The following is a 17,126-nucleotide window of genomic DNA, read 5'->3' as shown; positions in this document are numbered from 1 at the left end:
GGTGATTTTTTATCATATTTATTTCATTCCCCCCCCCGCCCCCCCCCCATCCCCTCGCAGGGTTCGTAGGGGTGGGGGGGCGACCCCAATGTGTGCCCCCCCCCCCAATTTGTCTGTCTGTGTTTTGGGGTCGTGAGTGGGGGGGGGGGTGGGGGATTTTGGGGTCAATAAAGCAAAAATCGGTTCATTTTTACTCATTTCAGCCCATTTCCACTGCGGTGCCTTTTTTATTAGGAGGGGGGGGGGGAACACGTAAATCCCATAAAAACCTTTTTAGGACCCCCCCCCAAATAATGGGTGGGATTTGGGGTCCCCAGGCTCATTTTGGGGTCTCCAGGGGGGCCTTGGGGTCCCCATAGGGATTTTGGGGTCCCTAGGGGAGATCTGGGGTTCCCATAAGAGATTTGGGGGTTCAAAAGGGGAATTTTGGGGTCTCTATGGGGGATTTGGGGTCACCAGGGGGGATTTTGGTGCCCCCAGACCCATTTTGGGGTCTTCAGGTGGGATCCTGGGGTCCCTATGGGGGATGCTGGTGCCCCCAGACCCATTTTGGGGTCTCCAGGTTCGATATTGGGGTGCCTATAGGGGATGTTGGTACCCCCAGCCCCATTTTGGGGTCCCCAGCTTCAACTTTGGTGCCCCTAGACCCACTTTGGTGTCTTCAGGTGGGATCCTGGGGTCCCTATGGGGGACGCTGGTGCCCCCAGCCCCATTTAATGCCCCATATCACCCTTTCCCACCCCGTCCCCCTCCCAAAAAAACCACGCACAGCTTCCACTCAGCCATTTATTAGCCTCCCAGGGGGTTTCTTTGGGGTTTTCTCCCCCCTTTTTTGGGGTCCAGATTTGGGTGGGGGTCCCTACGCCGCGTGCAGTGCCCTCCAGCGATCCAGGGGTCCCCTCCCGGGGACGTATTTCACCCCACAGCCGTCGGGGATCAGACGTTTCTGGGCCACCATCTCCTCGAAGGCGTCGGCGTTGAATTTGGTGAAGCCCCATTTCTTGGAGATGTGGATCTGGGGGGGGGGGGGGGGGAGTTGAGGGTATCCAGGGGGGATTTGGGGGTCATTGGGGGTCCTGGAGGGGGTCTCTGGGGTCCCCAAGGGGGATTTGAAGGTCTTTCAGGGTCCCTGGGGGGGGGTTTGGGGTCCCCATGGGAGATCTGAGGGTCCCTGGGGGGGATTTTGGGGTCTCCAGGGTGTATATATGGCCCATCACCCCCTTCATAAGACCCCACCCCCCCCCATTAATTTGGGGGGGGGTCCCGGTGGTCCCCATCACCTTCTGAGGATGAACCCCCTCCCCTTATTCCTTCCACCCCAAACACAGTGGGGTCCATCACTTTCTGAAGACCTCAACCCCCCAATCTCAAACCCAGGGGTCTCTGGGGCGGTTCATCACCCTCTTAAGACCCCCCCCACCCCCCCATTAATTTGGGGGGGGGTCCCGGGGGTCTCCCTTACCTTCTGCCTCCCCGGGAACTTGAACTTGGCCCTGCGCAGAGCCTCCACCACGTGCTCCTTGTTCTGCGCCTTGGTGCGGATGGACATGATGACCTGCCCGATGTGCACCCGAGCCACCGTGCCCTGAGGCTTCCCAAAGGCACCCCTCATCCCCGTCTGCAGCCTGGGGGGGGGGAGGGTGGGGGACAAAATGAGAGGGGGGGTCAGTGGGACCCCTCCCCAAAATGGGTGACTACATATGGGAGCACTGGGATGCGCAGGGAAAGGGGAGGATGGGGACCCCGACTCCCATTGCCTCTGTGGGGTCATAGGGTTGTATTGAGGATGTTTTGGGGGGAAGAAGGGGGGGGAGAGGAAAGAAATTGGGAGGGGGGGTCAGTGGAACCCCTCCCCTAAAGGGTGACCCCATATGGGAGCATTGGGATGCGCAGGGAAAGGGGAGGATGGGGACCCCGACTCCCATTGCCTCTGGAGGGTCATAGGATTGTATTGAGGGTGTGGGGTGGCAACGAGGGGGGGGGAGGGGAAGAAACTGAAGAGGGGGGGTCAGTGGGACCCCTCCCCTAAAAGAGTGACCCCATATGGGAGCATTGGGATGCGCAGGGAAAGGAGAGGAGGGGAGAAAATGGGGTTCCATGGGGTTATGTGGGGATAGATGGGAGCAATATGGGGGGTCTATGGGGTTACATGGGGTGTAATGACAGCATGTGGCCGCCGGGTGGCGCTGTGGGTCTGTATGGGGGATTATGGAGTTCTATGGGGTTGTGGGGGGGGGCACGGGGTTTTTTTTTTTTGGGGGGGGTCACTGTCCCCCCGGCCCCTATGGGCGCCCTATGGGGTGACTGGGGGTCTCATAGGGCGCCCTACACAGCCGGGGGGGGGTCACTGTGCGCAGCCATTGCACGCCGGGACCCCATGAGGGGGGGGGCCACGGCCGGCTTAATTAACTGCAGGGGGGGGGGGGGGGGGGTGTTAATTAACAGCCGGGAAGATTAATTAAGGGGGGGGAGGGGGGGGAGACACAACACAACAAACACACTGAGCTCTACCCCCTTCCTTCCCCCCCCCTTTGGCTCTGTCCCCCTCCCCCCTTTCCCCATCCCCCCCTTTATGTCTCTGCCCCCCCCATATATCTCTGCCCCCCCCCCCTTAATTGCCCACCCCCCCTTTGGTTCTGCTCCCATCCCCTTCTCCATCCCCCCCCCTTATGTCTCTGCCCCCCCCCCAATTGCCCCCCCCCCTTCCCCATCCCCCCCTCATCCCCCCTTATGTCTCTGCCCCCCCTTAATTGCCCCCCCCTTTGGATCTACCCCCCCCTCCTTTCCCATCCCCCCCCTATACCTCTTCCCCCCCCCCCCCCCCCCCCAACGTTGCTGCCCCCCTTATTGCTCTAAACCCCCCACACCCCCCATTATGTCTGTGCCCCCCCCCCGCCCCCCCCCCACCTGTCGGCTCCGGCGCAGGACAGCATTTTGTTGATGCGGATCACGTGGAAGGGATGCAGGCGGACCCGGATGTGGAAGCCGTCCTTCCCGCAGCTCTTCACCATGTACTTATTGGCGCAGATCCGCGCCGCCTCCAGCGCTGCGCAGCGACACCCGGTGTTCAGGAGGTGGAATTACACCCCAAAGCACCGCTCCACAGCGACACCCAGCGGTCAGGAGGTAGAATTACATCACAAGCACCACCTCACACCCAGCGGCCACAACGATTCATTACACTCCATAGAAACTCCGCAGTGACACCCAGCGGTCAGGAGGTGGAATTACATCCCATAGAACCGCTCCACAGCGCCACCCAGCGGCCACAACGATTCATTACACTCCATAGAAACTCCACAGAGACACCCAGCGGTCAGGAGGTGAAATTACACCCCAAAGTACCGCCCCACAGCGACACCCAGCGGCCTCACCCCGTAATGACACCCAATGGTCCGACCCCATAGCAACACCCCATAGCATCGCCCCATAGAGACCCCATAGCAACGCCCCATAGAGACCCCATAGCAACGCCCCATAGAGACCCCACAGTCCCCAGAGCCCCACATCAGCCCCCAAAGTGGCAAATCCCATAGAGACCCCACACAGCCCCATAAAAAGAAACCCCTAAAGACACCCCATAGAGCCCCACAGAAACAGACCCCCATGATTAAACCTCCCCCCGCCCACCCCCTTAATTACAACCCTCCCTTTAATCAGAGCCCCCCCCCACCGCTCTTAATTAAAACCCTTTTGCCCACCCTCCTTAATTACAGCCCCTCCTTAATCAGAACCACCCACGCCCCCAAATTAACACCCCCTCTGCCCCCCTTTCCCCCACAACCGAACCCCATTCCCACCCCCTGACCCCGATGACCCCCCCTCCCCCCCCAATTAGCAAACGAGCGTTAATTACCCTCGGAGCTGAGCTGCTCGTACTCATCAGACACCATATGGCCGCACAACGGGAACTCGTCCACCTTCGCCTTCTTCCGGCCCAGGTCAAAAATGCGGATTTTGGGGTCTAAAAAGGCCAAAAAATGGGACTCCGTGGGGCTGCCCCACACATTGAGCCCCATTTGGGGCTGCCCCACACACTGACATCCCATTGAGCCCCGTATGGGGCTGCTCCACACACTGAGACCCCATTGAGCCCCATATGGGGTTGCCCCACACACTGACATCCCATTGAGCCCCATATGGGGCTGCCCCACACACTGAGACCCCATTGAGCCCCATATGGGGCTGCCCCACACACTGAGACCCCATTGAGCCCCATATGGGGTTGCCCCACACACTGAGACCCCACTGAGCCACATATGGGGCTGCCCCACACACTGAGCCCCATTGAGACTCTCTATGGGGCTGCCCCACACACTGAGCCCCCATTCAGCCCCATATGGGGTTACTCCACACATTGAGACCCCATTCAGCCCCCTATGGGGCTGCCCCACACACTGAGCCCCATATGGAGCTGCCCCACACATTAAGCCCCCACTGAGCCCCCTATGGGGCTGCCCCCACACACTGAGCCCCATTTGGAGCTGCCCCACACACTGAGCCCCATTGAGACTCTCTATGGGGTTGCCCCACACATTGAGACCCCATTCAGCCCCATATGGGGCTGCCCCACACACTGAGACCCCACTGAACCCCATATGGGGCTGCTCTACACACTGAGACCCCATTGAGCCCCATATGGGGTTGCTCCACACATTGAGACCCCATTGAGCCCCATATGGGGTTGCTCCATACATTGAGACCCCATTGAGCCCCATATGGGGCTGCCCCACACTTACCTGGCACCCCCCGGCAGAAGCGTGATTTGGGGTAGGGTTTATTTTTGCAGTATCTGTAACTGGGGGGGGGGGATGGAGAGAAAAATTAGGGGGGGGGGACCCACAGCGCCCCATAGAGGCCCCACAAAAACCTCTACAGCCCCACAGAGCCCCATAGAAATCCCACAGTGCCCATAGAGGATGCTATGGACCCGCAGAGCCCCATAGAGCTCCCTATAAAAACCCCACAGTGCCCCACAGAGGCCCACAAGGCCCCACAGAAACCCCTACAGACCCACAGCGCCCCACAGAGACCCCACAGCGCCCCATAGAGCCCCATGGAGACACCACAGAGACCCCATAAAAAGCCTTTAGACCCACAGTGCCTCATAGAGACCCCTACAGACCCACAGAAGCCCCACAGCACCCCATAGAGTCTCCTACAGACCCACAGAAGGCCCCCAAAACGCCCCACAGAGACCCCTACAGACACACAGAACCACACAGGGCCCTACAGAAACTCCTACAGACCCACAGAGACCCCATAGAAACAACTACAGACCCACAGAAACCCCACGGCGCCCCACAGAGGCCCCTACAGACCTACATAGTCCCCACAGCGCCCCATAAAGGCCCCTACGGACCCACAGAGCCACACAGTGCCCCACACAGACTCCTATAGACCCATAGAGACCCCTATAGACCCACACAGGCCCCACAGAAACCCCTACAGACCCACAGAAGCCCCACAAAACCCCATAGAGACCCTATAGAAACACCTACATACCCACAGAAACCCCACAGCGCCCCATAGAGGCCCCTACAGACCCACAGAGGCCCCACAGCTCCCCTATAGACACACAGAACCCCCATAGAAACCCCTACAGCCCCACAGAAACCCCACAGCGCCCCATAGAGGCGCCTATAGACCCACACAGCCCCACAGAAGCCCCACAGCGCCCCATAGAGACCCCACAGAGCCCCCATAGAGACCCCTACAGCCCCACAGAAACCCCACAGCGCCCCATAGAGGCCCCACAGCCCCACAGCGGCCCCAACCCCCCACAGGCCCACAGACGCCCCATAGCGGCCTACAGCCCCCCCCCCCCCCCGCGCCCCGCCCCCTCGACCCCCCCCCCCGCTCCCCCCCGCCCTCGGTACGACGCCGCCGTGACGCCGGGCCCGGCGCTGACGTCATAATCCCGCGCCCCTCACCACCGCGCCGGCCGCCGCCCCATGGCGTCCTCCCCGCCGTCCTCCGCTGAAAGGCCGCGGCGCCGCCTGCGCGCCGCTTATATACTGCGGCCCCGATGACAGCTTCCGGTTACGCCCTGCCAATCCGCTGCGCTGCTCCATCACTTCCGGTAACGCCCCCGTTCTTCCGGTATCGCCTGCGCTCCTCCTATCTATGACGCTATATCGTCACTTCCGGTGAGGAGCCCCTAACTTCCGGTATCGCCTAACCACTGCGCTGTCCCGTGACTTCCGGTTACGCCGTTAACTTCCGGCGGCGCTCTAGCGCGGCTCTGGCATAGAGAGGCGGATCAGCCAATGGGAAAGCGCACTGTGGGCACGCGCAGTACGCCCCTACGCACGCGCGCCCGCCTGCTGAGCGCTGATTGGACGGAGAACGCGGCTCGCTTTCCGCAGCGCAGAGCGGTCATTGGTGGACGTTCTTCCTTATTTGCATACGAAGCGTTGTGGGGGGCGGAGCCTCGCCTTGGGGGCGGGGCTTCGTGCCGCCTGAGGCTTAAAGGGGCCGCGCCACATATCGCTCCATACGGACCCACATATGGGGATCCCCCCCTACAGACCCACATATGGAGACACCCCCCCCTATAGACCCACATATCGCCCCATACGGACCCACATATGGGGATCGCCCCCTACAGACCCACATATGGGGACTCCCCCCCGCCCCAGAGCATCCCATATAGAGCCCCCCCCTCCCCATAAGTATTGGGCCCCCCTCCCCACATCCTCCCGTATCACCCCCCTGCCCCACAGCCTCCCACGAAGAGCCCTCCCATATCTCCCCCCCCGCCCCATAAGTGGGACCCCCCCCCCCTCCCAGATTCCCATACAGAGCCCTCCCCTATTGCACCCCCCCCCTCCCCATAAGTTTGAAGCCCCCTCCCCACAGCCTCCCATATCACCGCCCTCCCCCACCCCATATTCTCCCACATAGATGCCGACCCCCACCCCATAAGTAACCCCCCCCCCATCCTCAGCCATCCATCACCCTCAATTACCCCCCTGCCCCATAAGTGCCCCCCCCCCCCCCACAAAACACACACAGCTCCACCCCGGAAGCAGAATGGATTTTTATTGGGATTCGTTGACCTCCCCCCCCCCCCCCCCCCTCCTCCCCCCACATCACTGGGAGCCCCGTTTGTGGGGGGTGGAATTGGGGGAGGGGGGCGGAGGGGAAACCCCTCCCCTTCAACCCCCCTCCGGAAATAAAATAAAGTGGAAAAGGGAGGAAATAAAATAAAATATGGGGGGAAAATAATGGGGGGAAGGAAAGGGATGAACGGAACGCAGTGGGAGAATTGGATTAAAATAGAGAGGAAAGGAAATAAAAATGAAACGAGTGGAGTTGATGGAAGAAACGGGAACGGCTGGGATTAACGAAAGCAAATGAAAGGGGAGCCATTGGGATAAAAGAATTAAAAAGGGGAAAGGAGCTCAAAGGAACGAAGCGGGGATGGAGGAATAAAATGGGGTGAATGAATGGGATGGGAGCAAGGAATGAAGGAATGAAGGAAGGAATGAATGAAGGAATGAATGAATGAAGGAAGGAATGAATGAATGAAGGAATGAATGAATGAAGGAATGAATGAAGGAAGGAATGAAGGAAGGAATGAAGGAAGGAATGAATGAAGGAAGGAATGAATGAATGGAAGGAATGAATGAACTCAGGGAATTGAATGAATGAATGAATGAGGAAATGAATGAATGAAAGGAAGGAAGGGATGAATGGAATGAGGCAAAATGAAGGCAGGAGAAGAAAGGAAGGAAGGGAAGGGGAGAAAGGAAGGGAGGAAGGGATGAAGGAGAAACGAAGGACTGAAATGAATGGAAATGAAGGAAGGAAGAGGGGGGAAGGAATGGGAAAACGAACTGAAAGTCAACTGAAAGGGGATGGAAATGGGGCAGGAAGGGAATGAATGGAAGGGAGGAAAGGGGGAAAGGGAGTGAATGAAAGGAACGGAAAGAAGGAATGAATGGAAGGAGGGAAAGGGGGGGAATGGAGGGAAGAAAGGAATAAATGGGAGGAAAAAAAGGAGTGAATGGAAGGGAGGAAGGAATTGAAGGAAAGGAAGGAAGGAAAGGAAGAAAAGGAAGGAAGGAAAGGAAGGAAAGGAAGGAAGCAAAGCAACGAAGGAATGGAAGGAAAGGAAGGAATGAATCAAAGGAAGAAAAGGGCTCCAAAGCCCCCAGGGCCAGCAGTGGGACTCCAGCAAAAGATGAATGAAATGGAGTGGATCTGGGGGGGGGGGGGGGCTCCAATGAGAGCAAAATATGAATAAAATTGAGTGGGGGGGGGGAAAGGGGGGGGTTTGCAATGACAGCAAAAGATGAATGGGGTGGATTTGGGGGGGGGAGGGGGGGAACTTCAAGGACAGTAAAAGACAAATGGAATGAAATCGAAGGGGGGGGGGGGGGGCTCCAATAATGGCAAAAGATGGAGTTGAGGGGGTGGGGGGGGTGGGGGGGGGACTCAAATGGAGGGGAGACTTCAGTGAGAGCAAAAGATGAATGGAATGGAATCGAGGGGAGGGGGTTATTGATGATAAGGGGGGGGTTGGTGATCGGGGGGGGGGGGGTCCGGGGGGGGGTCTTTCAAGGCACTGCAATGGTGAAGGGGCTGTGGGGGATTTGCTGGTCCCCCCATTTGAGGATGGGGGTGAGGGGGGGGGGGACTTCGATGAGAGCGAATGAGGGATGGAACAGAGTTTGGGGGGGGGGGCTTCGAGGATAATTAAAGATTAATTAAAAGGAGTGGAGGGAGGGGCTTCAGGGGGTGGTAGAGGATGAATGGAATTGTGGGGAGGAGGAAGGGGGGGGGGTTGTGGGAGGGGGGGATGGGGGGCTCCAATGAGAGCGAAAGATGAACGGAGCGGATGGAGGGAAGGCTTGAAAAAGATGAATGGATTGGGATCAAGGAAGGGGAAGGAAGGGAGGAGGGGGGGGGGGGGGTTATTGATGAGGGGGGGTCCGGGGAGGGGGGGGGTCTTTCAAGGCACGGCGATGCGGAAGGGGCTGTGGGGGACGTGCTGGTCGCCCCATTTGAGGACCAGCAGGTATTCGCCTCGCTCACGGACCACGTAAGCCACGCTGTAAAGCTGGCGGCCCAAATGCTTCACCTGCAGCTCCTCGCACGGGGAGCGGGGGCCCTGCATGCCCACCAGCAGCATGTTGGAACCTGGGGGGGGGGAAATTGCGGGGAGGGGGGGGGGAGCGAAAAAATGGGGGGTTAAGGAGGTGGCGAGGGGGGCTGCGCGGTTGTATTGATCCCAATGGGGCTGGGGGGGCCATGAGTTGGATGGGGAGGGGGATTGGGGGGTCCTAAATTGGAGGGGGGGGGATTGAAAGGTCTTAAATTGGAGGGGGAGATTAATAAGGGCATGGGGGGGCCACGAACTGGTGGGGAGGGGCAAAAAAATGGGGGGTTAAGGAGGTGGCGAGGGGGGCTGCATGGTTGCATTGATCCTAATGGGGCTGGGGGGGCCATGAGTTGGATGGGGAGGGGGATTGGGGGGGCCTAAATTGGAGGGGGGGAATTAATAAAGGCATGGGGGGGCCATGAACTGCTTGGTGGGGGGGGAGGGAAAAAACTGGGGGGGTTAAGGAGGTTGTGAGGGGGGGGCTGGCCGGTTATATGGATTTTAATGGGGCTGGGGGTGCCATGAGTTGGAGAAGAGGGGGATTGGGGGGGTCCTAAATTGGAGGGGGGAGCAAAAAAGCAAAAAAAGCCCCAAACCCCCAAAACTGCCCCCCCCAACCCCACATCCCCCCCCATTACCCCCAAATCCCCCGACCCCCCCCCACAATTATCCCCACGTCCCCCCCCCAGCCCCAAAACCCCCCCCAGCCCCACATTCCCCCCCAAAGCAACCCCCAGAATGACCCCCATAGCCCCTACAAGCCCCCCAAACTCCCCCAAATAATCGCCCCCCCCCAAATAATCGCCCCCCCCCCCCCATACCAGCTTTGCTGCAGTCCACAGTGAAGGAGTTCCTCTGCCCCACGAAAGCTTTGCTCAGCCCCAAACCTTTCGCCACCACTTTCGAAGGGTCGGAAAATTGGGGGACCCCCCCGGGGGGGGCGGAACTCGAAGGGGGGGCGGCAGTGGTGGAGGTGGGGGGGGTGGCGGTGACCCCCCCAACCCCCAGCCCGGAATCCACCAAAACTGAGGAGCTCTCGCGCAGGGAGTGGGTGCTGACCAGGCGGGGACCTGGGGGGGGGGGTGGGAAATAATGGGGAGGGGGTTTAACACGGGGGGGGGCCCAGACCCCCAAGCTGCCCCCCCCACTCCCCTCCATCCCCCCCAGACCCACAAATCTCCCCCCAGCCCCCATCCTCCCCCTAAAATACCCCCAAAACCCCCCTGTCCCCCCCCCCCCTCCAGGCCACCTTCCATCCCCAAATCCCCCCCCCACCCCCCAATGCCCCCCCCACCCCCCTCAAATCCCCCCCAACCTCCCCCCCATACCCCTCAAACCCCTTCGACCCCTCCAAGTCCCCCCCAACACCCCAAAACTCCCCCCCCAGGCCCCCCCACATCCCCCATAGACCCCCTATATCCCCCCCAGACCCCCAAATCTCCCCCAAAACTCCCCCAAAGACCCCCCCAACAGACCCCCCCGACCCCAAATCCCCCCCAATCCCTTTTAATTCCCCCCTATCCCCCCCCCCAGACCCCTTATGCCCCCCAAATTCCCCCCTTATCCCCCCCAAATTCCCTCCCAACCCCAAAATCTCCCCCCATAGACCCCCCTCAACCCCCCCCCCAGACCCCCAAATCCCCCCCCATGCCCTCACCGGTGACTTTGGCCTTGAAGGGGCTCCCCGCGATGTGATGCGGCCCCCCGAATTTGATGGCTATGAGGTAATTGCCGGGCGCCATGGGGGTGTAAATGACCCGGAATCCTTCGGGACACTCCACGCATTCCATCTTCACTTTGGATGGACCTTCAATGGTGACCGAAAGCGCCCCGGGACCGGCGTGTAAAGTGTTCACCACGAATTCGGCTGGGGAACCTGGGGGGGGCAATGGGACCCCATTACTGCGAGACCCCAAAACCGTGGGACCCCAATGGGATCCCATATAACTCACTGCTGCCCCCTGGCGGCGGTGCGGCAGCATTGCACCCCAACACAGCTCAGCGCTGCCCCCTAGCGGTGATCCCACAGCATTGCACCCCAACACACAGCGCTGCCCCCTAGCAGTGATCCCACCGCATTGCACCCCAACACAGCTCAGCGCTGCCCCCCAGCGGTGATCCCACCGCATTGCACCCCCCCAACACAGCTCAGCGCTGCCCCCTAGCGGTGATCCCACAGCATTGCACCCCCAACACAGCGCTGCCCCCTAGCGGTGATCCCACCGCATTGCACCCCAACACAGCTCAGCGCTGCCCCCCAGCGGTGATCCCACAGCATTGCACCCCAACACACAGCGCTGCCCCCTAGCGGTGATCCCACCGCATTGCACCCCAACACAGCTCAGCGCTGCCCCGTAGCGGCGATCCCACCGCATTGCACCCCAACACAGCTCAGCGCTGCCCCCCAGCGGTGATCCCACAGCATTGCACCCCAACACAGCTCAGCGCTGCCCCGTAGCGGCGATCCCACCGCATTGCACCCCCCCAACACACAGCTCAGCGCTGCCCCCTACCGGTGATTAAACGCCATTGCAACCCCAATTAAACAGTGCTGCCTCCTACCGGTGATTAAACCCCCCTGCAACCCCCAATTAAACTCAGTGCTGCCCCCTACCGGTGATTAAATCCATTGCAACCCCCATACAGTGCTCAACGCTGCGATTAAACCCCACTGCAACCCCCAATTAAACTCAGTGCTGCCCCCTACTGGTGATTAAACCCCACTGCAACCCCAATTAAACTCAGTGTTGCCCCCTACCGGTGATTAAACCCATTGCAACCCAATTAATCTCAGTGCTGCCCCCTACCGGTGATTAAACCCCACTGCAAGCCCCAATTAATCTGCTCCCCCCTGCCGGCGATTAAAACCCACTGCAACCCCAATTAAACTCAGTGCTGCCCCCTACCGGCGATTAAGCCCTATTGCAACTCCAATGGAGCTCAGTGCTGCCTCCTACCGGCGATTACACAGCACTGCAGCCCCAAAAGGCGCTCAGTGCTGCCTCCTACCGGCGATTAAATCCCACTGCAACCCCCATACAGCGCTCAGTGCTGCCCCCTACCGATGATTAAACCCCACTGCAACCCCCATACAGCGCTCAGTGCTGCCCCCTGCCGGTGACGCTGCCCCACTGCCCCCATTACTTTCATGCCCCCCGCCCCCCATCGCCCCCACGGCTCCGCGCTGCCCCCTACCGGTGGTGCCGCCCTCCAGCCCGGCCCCATAGGCGGTGACGAGGCCGGGGTCTCCCGCCTGGCCGGGGTCCCCGACGCGGACCTTGAAGGGGCTCCCCGGGATGTGGGCGCCGTCGAACTTGACGTCGATGGAATAAACGCCGTTCTCCCGCGGGATGAAACGCACGGCGTATTTATCTGGGGGGCAGAGAGATGGGGAGGGGGGGTTATTGGGGGTGGGGGGGGGGCTGCGGTGCCCCACTGCGCCCCCCCCCCCCATGACCCATACAGGGCGCTCTGCGGATCTGTGGGTCTGAGGGATGATCGATGGGTGTGAATGTGGATCTATGGGTCTGAATGTGGATCTATGGGTCTTGACACCCATCTGTGGGTCTGAGGGATGATCGATGGGTCTGGATGTGGATCTATGGGTCCAAATGTGGATCTGTGGGTCTTGACACCCATCTGTGGGTCTGAGGGATGATCGATGGGTCTGGATGTGGATCTATGGGTCTGAATGTGGATCTATGGGTCTTGACACCCATCTGTGGGTCTGAGGGATGATCTATGGGTTGGAGAATGGATCTATGGGTCTGAATGTGGATCTATGGGTCCAAATGTGGATCTGTGGATCTTGACACCCATCTGTGGGTCTGAGGGATGATCGATGGGTCTGGATGTGGATCTATGGGTCTGGATGTGGATCTATGAGTCTTGACACCCATCTGTGGGTCTGAGGGATGATCTATGGGTTGGAGAATGGATCTATGGGTCTGAATGTGGTTCTATGGGTCCAAATGTGGATCTATGGGTCCAAATGTGGATCTGTGGGTCTTGACACCCATCTGTGGGTCTCAGCACACACCTGTGGGGCTGAGGGCTGCTCTATGGGTTGGAGAATGGATCTATGGGTCTGAATGTGGATCTATGGGTCGGAGGGTGGGTCTATGGGTCATGACACCCATCTATGGGTCTCAGCACACATCTATGGGTCTGAGCACACATCTATGGGTCTGGATGCAGATCTATTGGTCTCAGCACACATCTATGGGTCTCAGCACACATCTGTGAGTCTCAGCACACATCTGTGGGTCTGGATGTACATCTATGGGTCTCAGCACACATCTATGGGTCTCAGCACACATCTGTGGGTCTGGATGTACATCTATGGGTCTCAGCACAGATCTATGGGTCTGAATGCAGATCTGTGGGTCTCAGCACACATCTGTGGGTCTGGATGTGCATCTATGGGTCTCAGCACACATCTGTGGGTCTCAGCACACATCTGTGGGTCCGGCCGTGTGGGGCGGAGCTGCGCTGACCTTCGGTGACCTCGGAGATGTGGCATTCCTCCACGGCTCCGGACGGGCTGTGAACTTTGGCATCCAGGGCCCCTTTGGCCCCATTGAGGCTGACAGCGAAGGAGGCGGGTTGGTGCACCTTCAGCCCCGACTCCTAAGGGGGGGGGGACATCCCATAATAGTCCCACAAACAGACATCCCATAATAATCCCACGGGGGGGGGGGGGGGGAGGGGGACAGCCCATATAATGGATAGGGGGTGTGGGGTTGGTGCACCTTCAGCCCCGACTCCTAAGGGAGGGGGGGAAGGGAAGGGGGGGGGGACATCCCATAATCATCGTCCCGCAGACGGACATCCCATAATAATCCCACGGGGGGGGGGTGTGGGGTTGGTGCACCTTCAGCCCCGATTCCTATGGGGGGGCGAACATCCCATAATAGTCCCGCAAACAGACATCCCATAATAGTCCGGGGAAGGGGCGGGTGGGGGGGGGATACATCCCATAATAATCCCACGGGGGGGGTCAAATTGGGGGTGGGGAGGGGGGTGTCAGCCCATATAATGGATAGGGGGTGTGGGGTTGGTGCACCTTCAGCCCCGATTCCTATGGGGGCGGGACATCCCATAATAGTCCGGGGGGGTTAGGGTGGGGGGGGGGATACATCCCATAATAATCCCAGAGGGGGGGCAGTTAAATTGGGGGTGGGGGGCGGGGGTCAGCCCATCCAATGTATAGGGGAAGGGTGTGACTCCAGTGGGGGTACATCCCATAATAGTCCTGCAAACGGACATCCCATAATAGCCCCCGGGGGGGGGACGACGACACATCCCATAATAACCCCACGGGGGGGGGTTAAATTGGGGCCCCCACTGCCCCCCCCCCCTCCTTTGATCTCCCCCCCCCCCAAAAAAAAAACCCAATTCTGCCCCTATGGAATGAAGGGGGGGGCGAACATCCCATAATAACCCCAGGGGGGTTAAATTGGGGGGGGGACGGACATCCCATAATAATGAGCTGGGGGGGGGTTGGGGGGGGCAATTTACCCCATATAGGGAATAGAGAACCACCCCCCCGTGCCCCCCACCCCATAAAAAACCCCAATTCTGCCCCACTGGGGTGGGGGGGAGGGGACACGACATCCCATAATAATCCCGGGGGGGGGGGTTAAATTAAGAGGGAAAAGGGGGGGGGGGTCACGCCATATAGGGTAATGGGGACCCCCCCCCCCAAAAAAAACCCCAATTCTGCCCCACAGACACAAGGGGGGGGGGGTTCAGGACCCCAAATAATCCCTATAAAATGGGGGGGGGGGGGAGGACCCCAAACCCCCCCCCCACCCCATAACCCCCCCATAGGGCCCTCCACCCCCATTTAAGGGGAGGGGGGGGGGTCCAAACCCCATAACCCCCCCCCCCCGACCCCATAACCCCCCCATAGGGTCCTCCACCCCCATTTAAGGGGAGGGGGGGGGTCCAAACCCCATAACCCCCCCCCCGACCCCATAACCCCCCCCATAGGGTCCTCCACCCCCATTTAAGGGGAGGGGGGGGGTCCAAACCCCATAACCCCCCCCCCGACCCCATAACCCCCCCATAGGGCCCTCCACCCCCATTTAAGGGGAGGGGGGGTTTAAACCCCATAACCCCCCCTCCCGACCCCATAACCCCCCCATAGGGTCCTCCACCCCCATTTGGGGAGGGGGGGGGTCCAAACCCCATAACCCCCCCTCCCGACCCCATAACCCCCCCATAGGGTCCTCCACCCCCATTTGGGGGGGGCTGGGGGGTGTCCATATCCCAACCCCCCCCCGACCCCATAACCCCCCCCATAGGGTCCTCCACCCCCATTTAAGGGGAGGGAGGGGTCCAAACCCCATAACCCCCCCACCCCAAAACCCCTCCCCACCCCATAACCTCCCCCCCTTCCCATAGGGACCCCCAGCCCCAATTATGGGGGGGGGGTCCGTACCCCAAAACTCCCCCCACCCCATAACCCTCCCACAGTGACCCGGGGGGGGGGGTGGTTCCAGACCCCAAAACCCCTCCTGGGGTGGTTGGTGGGGGGGGACACACAACCCAGAGCCCCCCCCCAAAACCCCATCACATTGTGGGGGGGGGATTTGGGATTCCTCCACCCCCCAAATTATGGGGTTTCAGACGACCCCCCCCCCACAAACCCATTTCCCACCCATTTCCCCACTTACCTTATAGGGCCGGGGGGGGGGGATTTTTTGGGGTGGGGGGGAGGTTAGCGGGGCAGAACGGGGGTCCCAAACCCCCCCCCCCACCCCATTATGGGGTTTGTTGGGGGGGGGGTTTCTATGGGGCCGTTGTGCTTCGTTAACCCCCCCCCCCCCCTCCCCACCCCATATCCCGGCCCCACATTTTTTTTTGGGGGGGGGGGGGGGCTGTTAATAGCCTTTATCAGAGACCCCGAGAGAGGGGGGGGCGCACGGGGGGGCACAGCCCCAAAAATGGCCCTGTATGGCTGCCCTACAGACCCTAAAAGTGCCCTCATGGCCCTACAAACCCTACAGACCCCGCAAGTACCCCATAAAGTCCTATAGACCCCACGGAACCCCATATAGCCCTACAGACCCCATAAGTACCCCGTAAAGTCCTACAGACCCCATAGAACCCCATATAGCCCTACAGACCCCATAAGTACCCCATAAAGCCCTACAGACCCCATAGAACCCCATATAGCCCTACAGACCCCATAAGTACCCCATAAAGTCCTACAGACCCCACGGAACCCCATACAGCCCTATAGACCCCATAAGTACCCCGTGAAGTCCTACAGACCCCACGGAACCCCATATAGCCCTACAGACCCCATAAGTACCCCGTAAAGTCCTACAGACCCTACAGAACCCCATATAGCCCTATAGACCCCACAGAACCCCATATAGCCATATAGAGCCCCATATAGTCCTACAGACCCTACATATAGGGCCCTACACACCCCTATATGGCCCTACAGCCCCTATATGGCCCCTACAAGCCCCTATATGGCCCCATAAGCCCCTATATGGCCCTACACATCCCTACAAGCCCCTATATGCCCCTATATGGCCCCACACGCCCCTATACGGCTCCTACAGAGCCCCACAAGCCCCTCTATGCCCCCATAAGCCCCTATATGGCCCCAATACGGCCCCATAAGCCCCTACACAGCCCACATGCCCCTATATGGCCCTACAGACCCCATACGCCCCTATCTGGCCCTACAGACCCCACAGACCCCATAGGGCCCTACAGCCCCTACAGACCCCACAGACCCCATAGGGCCCCACAGACCCCACAGACTCCGTAGGGCCCTACAGACCCTACAGCCCCCACAGACCCCATAGGACCCTACAGACCCTACAGACCCCACAGATCCCATAGGGCCCTACAGACCCCACAGACCCCATAGGGCCCTACAGCCCCTACAGACCCCATAGGGCCCTACAGCCCCGACAGCCCCTATCTGGCCCTACAGACCCCACAGCCCCCATAGGACCCTACAGACCCCACAGCCCCCATAGGGCCCTACAGC

At 60.0% G+C, this 17,126-nt stretch overlaps 2 protein-coding genes and 1 non-coding gene across 5 annotated transcripts in view; all 3 read right to left on the bottom strand.

The window, feature by feature from the left end:
- Window positions 1-772: 772 nt before the first annotated feature.
- On the bottom strand, window positions 773-6,089 carry RPL10 (ribosomal protein L10). The gene is made up of 6 exons (XM_090126550.1): window positions 5,934-6,089; window positions 4,740-4,798; window positions 3,857-3,964; window positions 2,908-3,046; window positions 1,463-1,625; window positions 773-1,015 (listed from the first exon to the last, which is right to left on the bottom strand). Exons 1-6 carry the CDS (start codon window positions 5,954-5,956, stop codon window positions 860-862), a joined length of 648 nt encoding a protein of 215 aa, XP_089982676.1. The 5' UTR covers window positions 5,957-6,089; the 3' UTR covers window positions 773-859.
- Window positions 2,266-2,415, bottom strand: LOC149914689 (small nucleolar RNA SNORA70). Its single transcript, XR_016460440.1, has one exon. It is a non-coding gene; the product is annotated as a small nucleolar RNA SNORA70 (small nucleolar RNA).
- Window positions 6,090-8,898: 2,809 nt separating the features above from the next.
- FLNA (filamin A) overlaps window positions 8,899-17,126 on the bottom strand; it is a 94,723-nt gene continuing 86,495 nt past the window's right edge. For all 3 annotated transcript variants that reach the window (XM_090126618.1, XM_090126619.1, XM_090126620.1), the window contains 5 exons: window positions 13,606-13,738; window positions 12,305-12,481; window positions 10,767-10,985; window positions 9,931-10,179; window positions 8,899-9,147 (listed from right to left, as the gene is read on the bottom strand). In XM_090126618.1, the coding sequence (XP_089982744.1) occupies window positions 8,960-9,147; window positions 9,931-10,179; window positions 10,767-10,985; window positions 12,305-12,481; window positions 13,606-13,738 (966 nt within the window). In that variant the 3' untranslated portion in view covers window positions 8,899-8,959. The remainder of the gene's footprint in view (window positions 9,148-9,930; window positions 10,180-10,766; window positions 10,986-12,304; window positions 12,482-13,605; window positions 13,739-17,126) is intronic.

The sequence above is a fragment of the Phasianus colchicus genome, chromosome 29 (genome assembly GCF_987193195.1).
Source record: "Phasianus colchicus chromosome 29, bPhaCol1.hap1.1, whole genome shotgun sequence".
Classification (NCBI taxonomy): Eukaryota; Metazoa; Chordata; class Aves; order Galliformes; family Phasianidae; genus Phasianus; species Phasianus colchicus.
Note: the sequence above shows the minus strand (reverse complement) of the source record. Positions and strands in the feature narration are given on the sequence as shown.

Excerpts from the sequence above, each read along its gene's own strand:
- RPL10 (XM_090126550.1), bottom strand. The coding sequence starts at position 5,956 with ATGGGGCGGCGGCCGGCGCGGTG. Across the intron at positions 3,965-4,739 it reads CTTCTGCCGGGGGGTGCCAG|ACCCCAAAATCCGCATTTTT; the intron begins GTAAGTGTGGGG and ends TGGCCTTTTTAG. Across the intron at positions 1,016-1,462 it reads AGTTCCCGGGGAGGCAGAAG|ATCCACATCTCCAAGAAATG; the intron begins GTAAGGGAGACC and ends CCCCCCCCCCAG.